Source organism: Heliconius melpomene, chromosome 10 (assembly GCF_056956725.1).
Source record: "Heliconius melpomene rosina isolate 202511_hmr_F chromosome 10, ASM5695672v1, whole genome shotgun sequence".
In the NCBI taxonomy this organism is placed as follows: Eukaryota; Metazoa; Arthropoda; class Insecta; order Lepidoptera; family Nymphalidae; genus Heliconius; species Heliconius melpomene.
Window position 1 is genome coordinate 6,644,839 of NC_140398.1, and position 14,018 is coordinate 6,658,856.

The window sequence follows — 14,018 nt, forward strand, 5'->3', positions numbered from 1 at the left end:
AGCCTCCCGCAGTCTCACGCACACCACTCTAGGACACACTACTACGCCGTAGCACCGTAGCGTTGTAGCAACGTAGCACCGTAGCGGTGTAGCGCCTGAAGTGCTACGACATTTTGAAAATTGTGTTAAGTGATAGTTAACAAGTGTTATTCTTAAACTTTGAACGAACTATGTAAGGCTAGTTGAAAAAAAAATTCCAAATCATATTAAGTTTTTTAAAAGTAACGGTAAGTGGTAACAATAACATTTTGGAAAGCGATCAGAAATATTAGAATTTATAGAAATCTATAAAATTGCTATGTATATTATTTTAAGGATTCGGTATTTTTAATAACATATACTAGTGTAGGAATATTAACATATGAAACTTTAAATATAAACGGAATCATGTACATATACCTACAACTCACGTATTTATTTATTTTAAGTTTTTGATAGTTATTGTTTACCTAAATGAAAATAAAAATATTGTTTATCTAAATGAAATTAAAAATAACAATTTAATTTTTAATTTCATTTAGTATTATTGATTATATTAGTTGTATTTTCTAAATGTTAAATAATACAGTTTTCTATATTACTTTATTATTACGTAGTAAAATTATATTACAAGAAAAGAAAGCTAAGTTTTCTTGAATGTATAAAGTTCAACAACACTAAATAACATAATAGACTAGTATTACCGCCGTTCTCCACTCGTACATCGATCACTAGCCACAGACAGACAGTCGCGAGGCGCGACGTGTCTACACCGTAAAGTCATCGATTTAATTCTTTCTTCATTCATATTTTGTCTGCATTTTGTAGAATCAAGTCGCTTTGTCTATTGTTTTCTTTAAAAAAGGCCGTTCATTTTATAATTGGACAATTTTAAAAGATAATGAGTTAAAAAATATCTTAAATCTTTGCTTTTTAAAAGAAGGTCGTTGTTTATTTTACTATTTTCCAAGAATAAGTTTTATCTCCTTTTATCCCCTTAATTGAAAAAGCCTTATAAATTTACTTTATAAATAAAAAAAAATTGAGATATTAATCACAACACTCTGGATAAAGCTTAAAGCTAAAAACAAAACTTTCCATCGACTTAGAAAACTTGTCCATACAGTGACGTTTTCATATAATTAAATGTTGAATTCAGTAATATATGTGTAAATATGAATATATCATTGTAAAGAGGCAAAAGTGAGTTGTAGTGATGGCGGGGCTGGGCGTGGGCGTGCTGGGCGGCGCGGGCGGCGTGCTGGCGGCGGAGGTGTGCGCGCCGCTGCTACTGCTGTGCTGGTTATGCTGCTGGCCGGACGATGATAGATCTGGTAATACTAATAATTACTACTATGAACTTACTTTTTCAATATCTCTATTATTTAAAAAAAACACTGCTATTATATTTCTCTTTTAAATATAAATGCTTTATTTTTTATAGCTTTAAGCTATATATATAGCATATAGCAGGCAGCTGGAACCTAGTGTTAAGACGCTTCGTTCCCTACTTTCTACCGAATTTTCGAGACATTGCGTGTTGAATGGTGGAACTCAGCGCCGCGTCTTGTCTTGTTATCAGAACGAAGAAATGAAAATATTATTAAATTTCCCTGAGATAGAATCGAGTTCACAACCGTCGTATTTAAAGTCCAAGGCTTGTGCTACTACTGCTATTCTACTACTACTCAAAACAAGTTTTAACCATACTTCAAATATGAAAGTATAATAATTTCGTAGATATAATATTTTACATTTACTAATGATATATATATATATATACAAAAGAATGATATCTATACGTTTCTATTGAAATTTTCTACTTAGTATGCATATAGCTAAGTGCGCATGCTGTAGACCTTGCACGATCCAATCATATATGTATGTATATTTGTATTTATATACTTTACAATACGCACGTATATGTATATATGTATATATCGATTGTTTCCAGATTCTAGCTCTGAAAAATATCCTCAAAAACCTGTTATTACGAACGGTAATTGATTGTATATTATATATTAGGTGTGTTTTATGTTATATTAGTTTATATTTAAATGTATGTAGCAGCATATGAGTTTGATATTCCTTATATTCTTGTTATACAAATTTCTATAAATATAGATAAACGCTTTTATTTGCTTATAATTATTTCTGTTATTTATATATATTTTATATGTTATATAAAATGACTAGAATAGAATAGATTTCTTTATGTTTTAACCTTCCAGAGTCGAGTACTCGACATCGCTCTCATGAGTTGTTCGGTCGTCGCATCGGAAGTAGCGCAGTGTCTTTGCATCTGCCGAGCACGTCAGGTGATTATTTAATGAAAACAATTGCAATCTATCTATCTATTATTATAAGTTAAATATAATAAGCAAAGATTATTATTACTTATACATTCTAATACTATTTATAAAATAAGTTTCATATTAAATAATATATACGTATACGCATTTGAAGGTCACACAAAACAGCCGCTATCAGCCCATCGGAGCCACGAAGAGATCCGCAGCCGCCGCAAGTCTCACGTCGACAGCGAAACCGAGCACGACGCGCGCTACCACTCCGCGCCCAGCGTCATCGACGAGGTCCTGCACCGGCGCGACTGGGAGAGATCCACCAAGGACCTCTACATACCACTCAAGTCTGATAATGAATTCTCTAACGCCAGCGATGTTTCTGATAAATCAGATAGAGATGAGTCTCTTGAAGATAAGAGCAATGAGAATGTAGTTAGTAAAACCTGTAAAAAACATTATACAAATATAAAATCATCACGCAAGAAAGATCTGAACAAAGAATCTCTTAACGATGACATCAAGGATCAAGATGTCACTGAAAGCGCTATGAGTTTCTACATCGGGGAATGCACTTCCAGTCCTAATGAGACTTCCAATGAGATTAAAGTTGAAGAAAAGTTTAAATATAAGGCGAAAGAGGTTAAACAGAATGTGAATGAATCTATCAGGACCAAGGATCGTCAGCGACAGCCTCTAGTGCCTCTGACGGAATTCCAAGTGGCTGGTTTTGAAGATGACATGAGCGATGTAGAGCTGGACCGCTCTGGTGCGATACACCACACTGTGGAGTCGCGCTCCAGTTTGTATAATACACATACAATACCTGCACCGCCGCCTTCTGTTGGTGAGTTTGATCAATTGAGTATGTTAATTCAAAACATAATTAAAGATCTTTTACAAAATATTTGAATGTTTTTTTAATTTGTCATCATTCTAATTTTTAACATAAGAAAATAGATTATATTTATATAGTTTATTTTTAATTATTAATTCTTTTTCTTTATATAAAGTTTATATTTCAGTCTTTATACAAATAAAAGCTTTTCATATTTTGTCTGATATATGTAGGTCATAAAACTAAAGTATTTGGGACATTATGGATAAAAATATTTATTAAATTACTTTTACAATTGGGAAAAAGTAAAATATGATATTTCAAACGACATTTCCCTCACAAATCTGCAGAGGCGGTAGGCTACGAGTGGGAGGCCTCGTACCTAGAGGAGACCGGCGCGGCCGGCGTGTGGCGCGCCCCGATAGCGGGGACGGGTGCGGGCGTAGGTGGCGCGTGGGGGCGCGCGCGGCACGCCAGCGCGGGCGACGTGCTCGCGCCCGTGCTCAGACCACAGTCGGGAGCACTGTCGGGTATGTCACCTTTATAGTTAACTGATCGATGAATTGACAGAAAAATACCAACAAAAGGACTTTTACTCGTATAACAAGTGGTTATTATTGAAGGTTCCAGTAGTTTTTTTCTCTTGTGAAATAATCTAATATGAAACATGGCGGCTTAGATTTCCACTCGGAGGAATAATTTATTTTTATTTCCTAGCTATGATGAGAAGACAAAGTGCTTCAAAATTATGCGGAAAGAGGAAAACAGAGTGTCTTAACATTAATTTCTCTCTGCCTATCCAGCTATATGCAGGATACAGCATGAGGTTAAATACATACTTATAATAAAGCATATTAAACACTATTCTATAATCACTTACATCTTATTGTTTTGTTTAAATAAAATATGTTTCAGAGAGTGAATTAGATTTTGAGCTAGAAGGTTGCGACGAGCCCCCGCCCGCCTACCACGAGGTGTTGCTGGCGGGACGCGACCGGAAAGAAACTGCTATATAGACTTAATAATAGTATAAACGGCTTAAATTACTTTTAAAAAAAAGTATATTCCATTTTAATTATTAAAAAAAGCTGTACTGTTCCTAAAATATGTTGCTTTGTTTTTTATAGACTATTTTTAATATTATCTTATAGGGGATGTACTATAAATATGAGTCGGCGAAAAGATTTAAGTTTTTATAAAGATATAAATAGAATATAGTAAATAAATATACATTAAATGCTTTTAAATTAAACGATAACGTGTGATAAGGTTTTTGATTTTCGTGTCGATAAGCTTAATAAATGGTGTTACAGGTGTGTAGAGAACTTGGGGTAGTGATGACGTCAATATGCTGAACAAAAACTCGTGCAAATTAAATATATTGTATTAAGTAAGAAATTAATGATGTACTATTTTTGAAATATATTAGGATTATTTTTATAAAATATAATATACACAAACTGTAAATTTAACTGCTCGCTCGCTTTGTTTGTTGAGATGATAAAAGTAATGTAGATTTTCACATTTCTTTTCATGGTGGAATGTTTCCATTGCATTCCAGCTGGAATGGAAGCCACAACCGTTTACAGTCGGTTTTTTATACCTAAAGGTGCAATTTAAAATCTTAAATGTTGTATAAAATATTTTTTCAATATTGTGACATCACCGATTTAAATGGAATGATTATATTTCTTACTCTTACTACTACTACTTTCGTTTAAGTAAGAAAAGCCAGAGCGCGTATCTAGTATGTATTTAATAAAATTTAATAAACGCTTGCAGTAATGTGTGATATAAATTATATATATTTAGTATTATGTTGAAATATTAGGACACAGTGACGAGTGAGTGGTAATTTATGAATTAATAGAATTAGATATTTATAATGTACTAGTTTATATTTGTTGTAAAAACTAGAGTGGACAATCTTCAAATTTTTCCACAATAAAATATCTTCACGCTGCTGTATGTATTATATGAGGGTGAACAGAGGGAACCTAGTGTTGAGACCCTCCGTTCCTTCGTTCCCCACTTAATTGCGCCTATTTTTCGGGACGTTAGATACTGAATGTTGGAACTCAAGCAACGTAATAAGAAATTCTGTACTAAGTGGGAATTGAACCTATAACAGAGGCCTGTACAACATACCTAATGTATTAGTATTGTGTTAAAGCTTTATTTTTAAACGTAGTCAATTAAATGGAAATAGGAAATAGTTCCTGTTACTAGAAAATATTTAAAATAATGTCTAAGTTAGCTATCGCTTACGTAATTATTGATAAAATCTTCTAAAAAAACAGTTAAATGTTGATAGGAATCTTGATCGCAGTTATTTATGTTATTTAAGATAAGGGTTCCTCAAAGGCACACGCGACCACTACTAATGCCTTTTGATTGCTCTTAATTGTTATATTTTTTTAGCTGGTTTTTTTAAATGTAAGAACATTGATAAGAGCTTTGGAAAGTTATTAATATTTTAGTGTTTACTTAAATTCCACTAACTGCCATCTTTAAATAGAAAGTACTAGTTCATATTGCATATGATGTTGAATGAAGCAATACTATCCAAAATATATCTATCTAAAAATGTAAATGTATTAAATGATTGTTTTGAAGAAAAATTACTACAGTTTACACTATTAATGTTACATTATTTTTGTGAAAATAACATTATATAAGTGAGAAAAATACGTTTAAAAATATATATCTCCAACAACATACTGTAAATTCAAAAAAATCCTATTAATTCAAAAAATAAATAATAATATTTTTTTTTGTCCTATGTTTTGTAGCAAAGTCCTTTTTTAGCTAATACGTATTTGATACGTATATATTTATATACAGCACAGTCGACGAGTAATGGCCGCCCTGAAGTTAGCTGTTGATGGTTGCGTTAAATTTGTCCTACTTTTGATTATTTTCCTTATAAAAGTAAAAGTTAAGGAAACATAAGGGCGGCCATGACTCGTCGACCATACTGTATGTATAGGTTAGGGCGGTGGATGAAATGATGAACGTAAAACACAATCGCTATGAAATGTCGCTTAATATTGTACAACTAGAATTATATTGAAATAAAAGTTATTCTTCACAAATAAAACTTTTTTTTTTATTTTAAATAACTTTAATTTTTCTTACACAGATGACATCGATCGTCAACATATAGACTGAGTTACGGCAATTAGCGTTAACTTATATGAAAAATAGTAACAGTCAGTCCTGACTAGGTTCGATGACCATTTAATAGAATAATTATATTTTTTTTTTCTGATAGATAAAGCGCGGCATTTAGATTTTCTTAACAATACAAAAAAATCAGTCAAAGTCAAGAAGGAATCGGAATGCCCACGGATGGTTCCGTAATAATTTCAGAATTGTAGACCAACGAGAAGTGCTACTTATGAAATTTGAAAAACTTAAGCTTGTGCACTCATTTTCTATGAAATGAAGTACGAATGTAAGTTTGTAATTATTTTTTTCTATGAATACCTACTAATTTTCACTTTTCGACTTTATTCCTTCATTTATATTGGACCTACAATGATGAAATTTCGCATGAAGTGAAGTCACTTCATAATAGATCACGGGAAGGAAACCTATAATACTGTGAATAGGTGGCAAAATCGATGCACAAATGCCCGTATCTTTTAATTGCGTTGACTTAGAAGCTTGATTATTTTATGCTCTACGGGACTGTAAGGACTGTAAATATTTGATATTAATTACAGTTTCATCCTATATCTTATAAAACAAAGTCGCTTTTCGTGTCTGTCTGTTGTTTCTAACTCTTCTTCTTCTAAACCACCCAACGGATTTTGATGCGGTCTTCACCATTAAGTCGAGTGTTTTTCGTAGAAGGTTTATATATAGTTTATTATTTGTACATTCTTATGTAAATTAACATAAATACGATAAATGTGTATAAAGTCCTACCCGTTGAGACACTTTCGCGCATGCGCTGCTCTAATGGTAAGTATTACATGAAAAAAATGTACTGGAGTATTGTTCCTCTTAATAAGATCTACAAAAAAGTCCGCGAGAGCATATTCGTATCTTTTAAGAATAACGTGTAGTGATCATTTTTCTGTCTAAAAATAATAATTTCAATATACTTTTTATTGTGAGGGATATTTTCCCATAATGGTATTAATCCTTATTCTTTAAAATACTTTATTAAATTTCTACGTTAAACGAAGATAAAATTTGCTTTTTACACTATTTCGAAATTGCGAATAGTTTTAGAGAAAAACGCATTTAATTGTTGACACATCACGCCGTTGACTCATCAGCTGTGCCGACTCAAGTTTTACTTATCCCTTACTCTCAGCATATAAATAAGTATGTTAGTTACGTTGGCCATTTAATGTAGATGAACTGTCTTTTACTGTTTTTTCATTTTAATAAGTACTTTAGAAGTTGTTAAAATACTAAAACATCCTTGCTGCGAAACGCGCCTCGCGAGTTTTGCTTATTTATACAAGCGCGTCATGAGCAGTCATCGGTGGTTCAGTGGTAGAATGCCCGCCTGCCACGCGGGCGGCCCGGGTTCGATTCCCGGCCGAAGCATTCTATTTAATTTTCCTCACAGGCAGCCACGTAGTGCCTACCCAACCGGTGTCGCTGTTTTAACAGCATTAACCACAAGCTCGAAAATAAACCCGCCTGCCTCTATAGCATAGAAGATTTAGATTCGTTTCACATATTGGATAATTTCAGTTAAATGTATTTTTTCAGCGTGATATTAGTTTCATATTTTTTGTATTAGTTATTAGTAGGTAAGTTTTTGTTTATAATTTCTTCCGTTTAAAAATAGTCATTTAAGTATCTAAAAATAGTCATTTAAATATATTTTAATAAGTACTTGAAAAGATTAGTAGCACAGATTTAAAATTACAGTACTAAAAAATCCTTGCTGATTAACGGTTCGCCGCCCACCACGCGTCCGTCGTGCCCCGCAACATTTTGCTTATAATAGTGGATCCGCCGCACCCGCCTGGCTTCTTTACCCCGGGCATGGAAGGAAGGCCTGCTCATTATGCTGCTGAGGGATACCGATCTATAATCCTTCTTAGTACGGTCGCCAAGCTGTTCGAGAAGTTACTCCTCTCACTTCTTCAGTCACACATCCACCAAAAAGCGAGCAGTTTGGCGAGCGGGTATACCACTCTGGGTAAACTACGCAACAGTGATCAACCGAGAGAGAGTGTGAGTGTGCAATAGCAGTCTTCCTTGACGTAGCACGAGTATTCTACCGCGTCTGGCACCCGGGCTTACTTCATAAAGTGCTCAGAGCGGGCACCCCCCAGCACGTCGTGCATGTCTTTGCCGCTCTGCTTTGTAAGTGACAGGACATTTTGCGTGAGAGTTGAGAGTGCTAGCAGCGACCCGATCGCTGCCGTTGTCCCAGTCAGAATTTTGTCACCTGCTCTCTACGCACTACATTGATGACATCACAATGCCCTAGCGAGTATTACTCAACGAGGAATCCAGTAGGTCGTACGGAACCTCACCCTCCGGCGAGTGACGCAGGCACCATACTACGTGAACACCACGCGCCACTCACCGCAACCTAAAAATAGAAACCCTAGAGGTACACATTGGTCGCCTCGCGTCCAACGTATTCCGTTGCGCCGGTGTATCGGGTCACCTGCACCTAAGGAGCAGCACTCCGCATACCCGGCCGCCCGAGGTCAGACGTCTTCTTCCGAGGGACTTTCTATCCTCCTCCAAATCCGACTCATGAGCAGTCATCTTGGTCGTTTAATCTAGGCCTTCCTCAAGAAACCGAGGGTTCAATTCCAATCCCCTCCCCTGTCATGTGTCTGCTCTAAAGCAGGTTTTCGCCTGGGACCACGGTCGGAACAACGCTCTGATGTCGTTCTGAGCTACTACGGAGATGGCCGAGATAATGCTTCAATTCTGCGCCTGGCAAAGTAAATTTAGAAGTGATTGCACGTATTCTGGAGTTATCCAATAATTATAATGTATTTCCACGCGACATAGTTGGTTACATCTTTCGTTTAAGTATTTGTGGGTAAGAGAATAGTAGGTAGTCTGTTGTTTATAATTTCTTTCGTTTAAGTTTTCTGTTAATTGTGTTATTTATTTGTGTTTATTTTAAAACAATTGGAAAATCCTTATTGGCATTACGAAAATGCGGGTTGCATTAGGGTTTAATTAATTTTCACATTATCTTAAGTGCTTTGCAAACATACATTATATGAATAATTCAGTAGTTAAGGCGGGCGAAGCCGCAAGAGGGTCGCTAGTATATATATAAATATGGTCTTAATTGAGGAACTAAGGCAAAATATAGAGTTCCTATAAGGGTTTAATTTTTCCTTGTTGGTTACGGAATCCTAAAAATTGTGCGGAAAGTAAGGAACAGAGTATAAGCAATAGTTTCCCTCTGCCTATCCTGCTATACTAGTAAAATTGTGAAGTATATTAGTACATGCTGTAATATATTTTAAAACTATCAACTTGTCTTTTAGTAACCTACCCACATCCGGTACAGTTGGCAGACACTAAGTGGTTTAAAAGCTTTTACACTCCGATACACAATACTGATGTCATAGTGACATAGTTTCTCACACCACTCGAGAAATACTATAACATAAATATTTTTTTAGTTCGTTTAGAGAAAATATCTTTCTAGTCTGCAATATCTTTAAAAAGCTCGTGACATTTCGTAAGTCAAGGTTTTTTTGGGTTCTGAAAGATGTAAGAGATCGATGGTTGCATAAAACAATTGCTGAGTAAATGAGTCAATAACATTTTGCTATATTAAATAACTGGTATGAAATAAAAGAAAATTATTTATTTGTATTTAAGTTTTTATTAAGAAAGTTTAAATTGGCACAACAATTTTGGCACAAAGGGGTTAAGTTGACGCAGCGTCCAATATGAACATTGTAGACACAGCAAAAAGCTTATTAGATATATTCTGTATATAATAAATATATATATTTAATAATATAAATATATATAAAGGCATGGTCGTTGCAATAATTAGGTATCTTAATATATAGTAAGATACAGTAAATACGTGTATACAAAAGCTTAACCTAACACTTGGCAGTTCAATGATGCTCTATAACTACGATTGATACATTGCAAAAAGTTATTATAAAGGTTATTTATATAAAACTTCATAGCTTATAAAGTGAAGAAGTGAAGAAGAATATAGAAAATAATTATTACAACTAACACATATTAATACAATTCAAGACAACGACATCAAAGAATAGCTCTACAATTATTAACCTCCATATATAATTGATTATCACATTTAAAATAAATATTTTTTATCAATGATTTATCACAAAATTAACAAGCTAAATAACTAAAACAGCTTCTGTCAGTCGATCTTCATTGAAGAATAAAACTAGGGTAGTCACATTCTCCAGTATGTATTCACCATAAATATTGCAATCAACAAATGGTTTAAGTTCAGTTTCTATCCTTATATCCTTCTCGATTTGACCAAGAATCTCCTTTGAAGATGCTAAAGCATAACAATAAGTATTGAGTTTTTCACTTGGAGAATATAGAGGGTTTGGAAACTTTAAACAATTTGAAGTAAGTATACATGATTCCACTTCAAATGAAATGCAATAAAGAATACATAAATATCAAAGTAATTTCAGTTTCTATACCATTCTTTTATTCCTCTTCAGTTTGTGCTGCATTTACAGTTTTCGTAGGGGACTTCTGTAAAGTAGGGCATTGAGGATTCAGCTTTCCACTTGGAGAACGTGGTGAATTTGGAGAAACAGATCGTGATACAATCCGTGGTGGTGGCAGAGACGAGGCGCGGGCGGAGCGGGCGGGTGAGCGACGCGGGTGCACTGCGTCCGTGTGGGCGGGCGGCAGCTGGCAGAGGCGGGCCATTGCTGTGGCACTCTCGCGTACACCTTTAAGTGAATAAATTGAAAGATATAAGAATTTCTTGCTATAATAAACTAAAATTTTTAAAGGATTTTTGGGCTATCACTCACACAAATGAAAAGCTCACCTTAAGCCTCGCGAATTGTACATCTCCCTCTATTTGGGCTTAAAACCTCAAAATAGTTATAAATATGTTATATATAATATAACAATGAATAAGTGTAATGTACCTGGCTGCACAGGGTACGCGGCGGGTTTCTCTGGCGGCGGCGGACGCACAGACTTCACTGGCGACGGAAACGGCTGATTCGCCAATTCTATACAATAATATAATATGCTTTATATATTTGTTTGTCTTCATTTGCGTTAATTTTTTTTATAATGGGAAATAGTGACACGTCACTTAATACCTTAAATATATGACATCGATTTCTGGAATTTCGATACCAACTGGTATCGAAATTCCATATACTGGTAACCAACAGTTAGTATAAGATTGAAACTAGTGCATCACATACCGTTTTATTTAATACCTCATGGAAGAGAAAATATTTTTCTAATATTACTAGAAAAAAATCTCTTTCTTCTCATTTGTAAAATGTCTACATAAAACACCCAGTGACAGTAACAGTATAACAGTAAAACACCCAGTTTGCCAATTCTAAACTAGCAACTGCCCGTGGTGCGATCTTATGAAATTATTAGAGCTAGGCATTAAGTAAAATCTAAACACATATTAAAAAACGTAAAAACGTCGTAAAATAATTTTATTTTCGACTCTTTTATGTTAAATTATAATAGCTCTCACATTCCAAATTATTAACATTGCAATCGTAAGTTAATTCAAAAAGCATCCTTATGGTTTTCATTTCATTATAAGTACGAACATACCTATGACCCTTCGTATACAGAAGTAAAAGAAGTAGCAGCAGAGCAGTAACAAGAGTACCAGTATGCCGGCCATCGCCACGTAGTACGCGGTCTGGGACGGCGGCCGCGCGCCCCGTACCGTGCCCATTGCACGCTGATGGCTGAAACATGGAACATTTTTTTTGTTTTATACAAGCTTTTCCTGTCTATAATGGTGGACAGAGAGAAAAAGAGAGAGCTTAGGTTAGTAGCTCTGTTTGTATCCAAGTTCAGACATTGCATGTTGGGTGGTGTAAATCAACGCCGTGCTTAGGCTTCCTGAACAAGAAAATAAAACAAAATATTTGTTATTAAGATCGAACCTACAAGCATCGTGATTACACAACGGTCGGTCGTTGTGTCGATTTATTAAATTACGTGTCCTTGCATAAAATAATGTTTAGTAGGTACTAAAAAGAGGAAGTTTAGTCAACAATGACTAATGCCCAGTGAAAATATATGACTAATGCTGTTAATATTTGAATGTTATTACAATCAAATAACCGAGCGAAGCATTGAAAATTAAATAAAATATATTATTAGTTATTAAAGAAAACTAAATAAAATATTGTTTGTTTACTAAGTATGTTACCATTTCACGACTTAACTTTAGCGCTATTTAAAAAAGTTTACTTGAATAATACGTAAAAGAATTCAAAATTTATTTACTTCTTTTTCTTTTAATTTAAGTTGTTTTGTAGATACATTTAAATCAAAAAGCGAATAGTTTTTCTTTTAGTTTTGTATTTCATTAGCCAATAAATAATAACGACCTCGTCCTTCAACGTCCTTTGTCAGCGCTCTTCACTATTTTTATTATAGACATTAGAATATTTTACGAAGAGACTTTAGCTTTTATTTTTGTATTATTCAGTTAAGTTAGTTATGAATATAATAATATTAGATATTAATATACTCAATGGAACTTGTAAATTGAAAAAATAAATCAGCTTCACGCTGTATCCCCGCACACAGCAGGGTAGGCAGAACCACTTTCTGCTGAATTCTGGAGGCATTGCGTGTTGAGTGGGGGAACTCAACATCGCGCTTTGCCTCGATACCAGAGCAAAATGAAAATATACATTAAAATAAATATTTCATCAAGGAAAAGCTAGTAGATAAATAAGTAGTAAGTACCTTTCACAATCACAGGTTTCCAATAAAATCCATACACAATTTTTCATTCCTTACCTTTTTTATTTTAATTGTACAAAATGTTCCTTTTCCCCATCACGTCATTGAAAGAAAAACAAAAATATAATTTTCACATCGCTACTTAAAACTACACTTCACTAACAAAAAACTTAAGTTTTAATAAATAATTAATCACAATTATTTTGCAACTGCTATACAAATAGCAATAATAACAAAATAATTATATTTAAATAATATTAAAATTTCAAAACACAATTTTAATATTTGAACAAAGTTTTTCTAGTTTGACAAAAGAGTTCCTTAGCTCTTGCAGCCACTCCTTACGGGTTAGTAAGGAATGAAGACACAGTGTCAAATTTAGGAGGGTTGGGGCACGCACAATGTTAGAGAAGGTGGAGGGAGTGGAGGTTGGGGTGACGGGAGGCGAGACGAAGCAACAATTGTCAGCGACACTCCGGCGCCGCGACGTCACTCTCGTATATCAGGGCTGCTTGTTGACACCCATTTAGTAGATTACTCTATCATGGAATATTTTTGCATTAATGTATATCTATGTATATGCCAATACTTTTTAAAATATATAGTTATTATAGGTATTATGGTAAACCTGATCACATTATTCCGTCATATCTGCATTAGCTGTAGTGTTTTTCATTATTTTGTTACAATAGTTTTGCAAACCTTGCTTTGGTTGACTTAGATATTATAAATAGTTTTACTCAATTATAGGTATGTGTATATGTTTTGAATAAAATTAAATATTTATCCACGGTGTATCATCCCCGAGGGCGAAGTCTCGGGCGCCGCGTCGTCGCCGGAGCGAGCATGCGCCAAGAGTGATCTCTGGTCATTGAACTCGGGAAACGCTTAAACTTCATTATATTATATCATCTATTCCATTATGTTATCAAATTCAAGCTATAGTGGTGTAGTCGGGCGCTAAG

At 34.4% G+C, this 14,018-nt stretch overlaps 2 protein-coding genes across 2 annotated transcripts; one reads left to right on the top strand and one right to left on the bottom strand.

The window, feature by feature from the left end:
* The first annotated feature begins 982 nt into the window (after positions 1 to 982).
* LOC146535348 (uncharacterized) lies at positions 983 to 5,797 on the top strand. The gene is made up of 5 exons (XM_085192102.1): positions 983 to 1,313; positions 2,211 to 2,297; positions 2,446 to 3,129; positions 3,471 to 3,650; positions 4,036 to 5,797. Exons 1-5 carry the CDS (start codon positions 1,196 to 1,198, stop codon positions 4,134 to 4,136), a joined length of 1,170 nt encoding a protein of 389 aa, XP_085048228.1. The 5' UTR covers positions 983 to 1,195; the 3' UTR covers positions 4,137 to 5,797.
* A 4,188-nt stretch (positions 5,798 to 9,985) lies between these two features.
* Positions 9,986 to 13,565, bottom strand: LOC146535349 (uncharacterized). The gene is made up of 4 exons (XM_085191748.1): positions 13,111 to 13,565; positions 11,902 to 12,041; positions 11,241 to 11,327; positions 9,986 to 11,036 (listed from the first exon to the last, which is right to left on the bottom strand). The coding sequence occupies exons 2-4, from the start codon at positions 12,026 to 12,028 to the stop codon at positions 10,786 to 10,788; spliced, it is 465 nt and encodes a 154-aa protein (XP_085047874.1). The 5' UTR covers positions 12,029 to 12,041; positions 13,111 to 13,565; the 3' UTR covers positions 9,986 to 10,785.
* Between the last annotated feature and the right edge of the window lie 453 nt (positions 13,566 to 14,018).

Coding starts and splice junctions, on each gene's coding strand:
- LOC146535348 (XM_085192102.1), top strand. CDS start 1,196: ATGGCGGGGCTGGGCGTGGGCGTGCTGGGCGGCGCGGGCGGCGTGCTG. Junction 1,314..2,210: donor GCCGGACGATGATAGATCTG/GTAATACTAATA, acceptor TTAACCTTCCAG/AGTCGAGTACTCGACATCGC. Junction 3,651..4,035: donor ACAGTCGGGAGCACTGTCGG/GTATGTCACCTT, acceptor AATATGTTTCAG/AGAGTGAATTAGATTTTGAG.
- LOC146535349 (XM_085191748.1), bottom strand. CDS start 12,028: ATGGGCACGGTACGGGGCGCGCGGCCGCCGTCCCAGACCGCGTACTAC. Junction 11,328..11,901: donor CTGTATACGAAGGGTCATAG/GTATGTTCGTAC, acceptor ATTATTGTATAG/AATTGGCGAATCAGCCGTTT. Junction 11,037..11,240: donor CGCGTACCCTGTGCAGCCAG/GTACATTACACT, acceptor ATTCACTTAAAG/GTGTACGCGAGAGTGCCACA.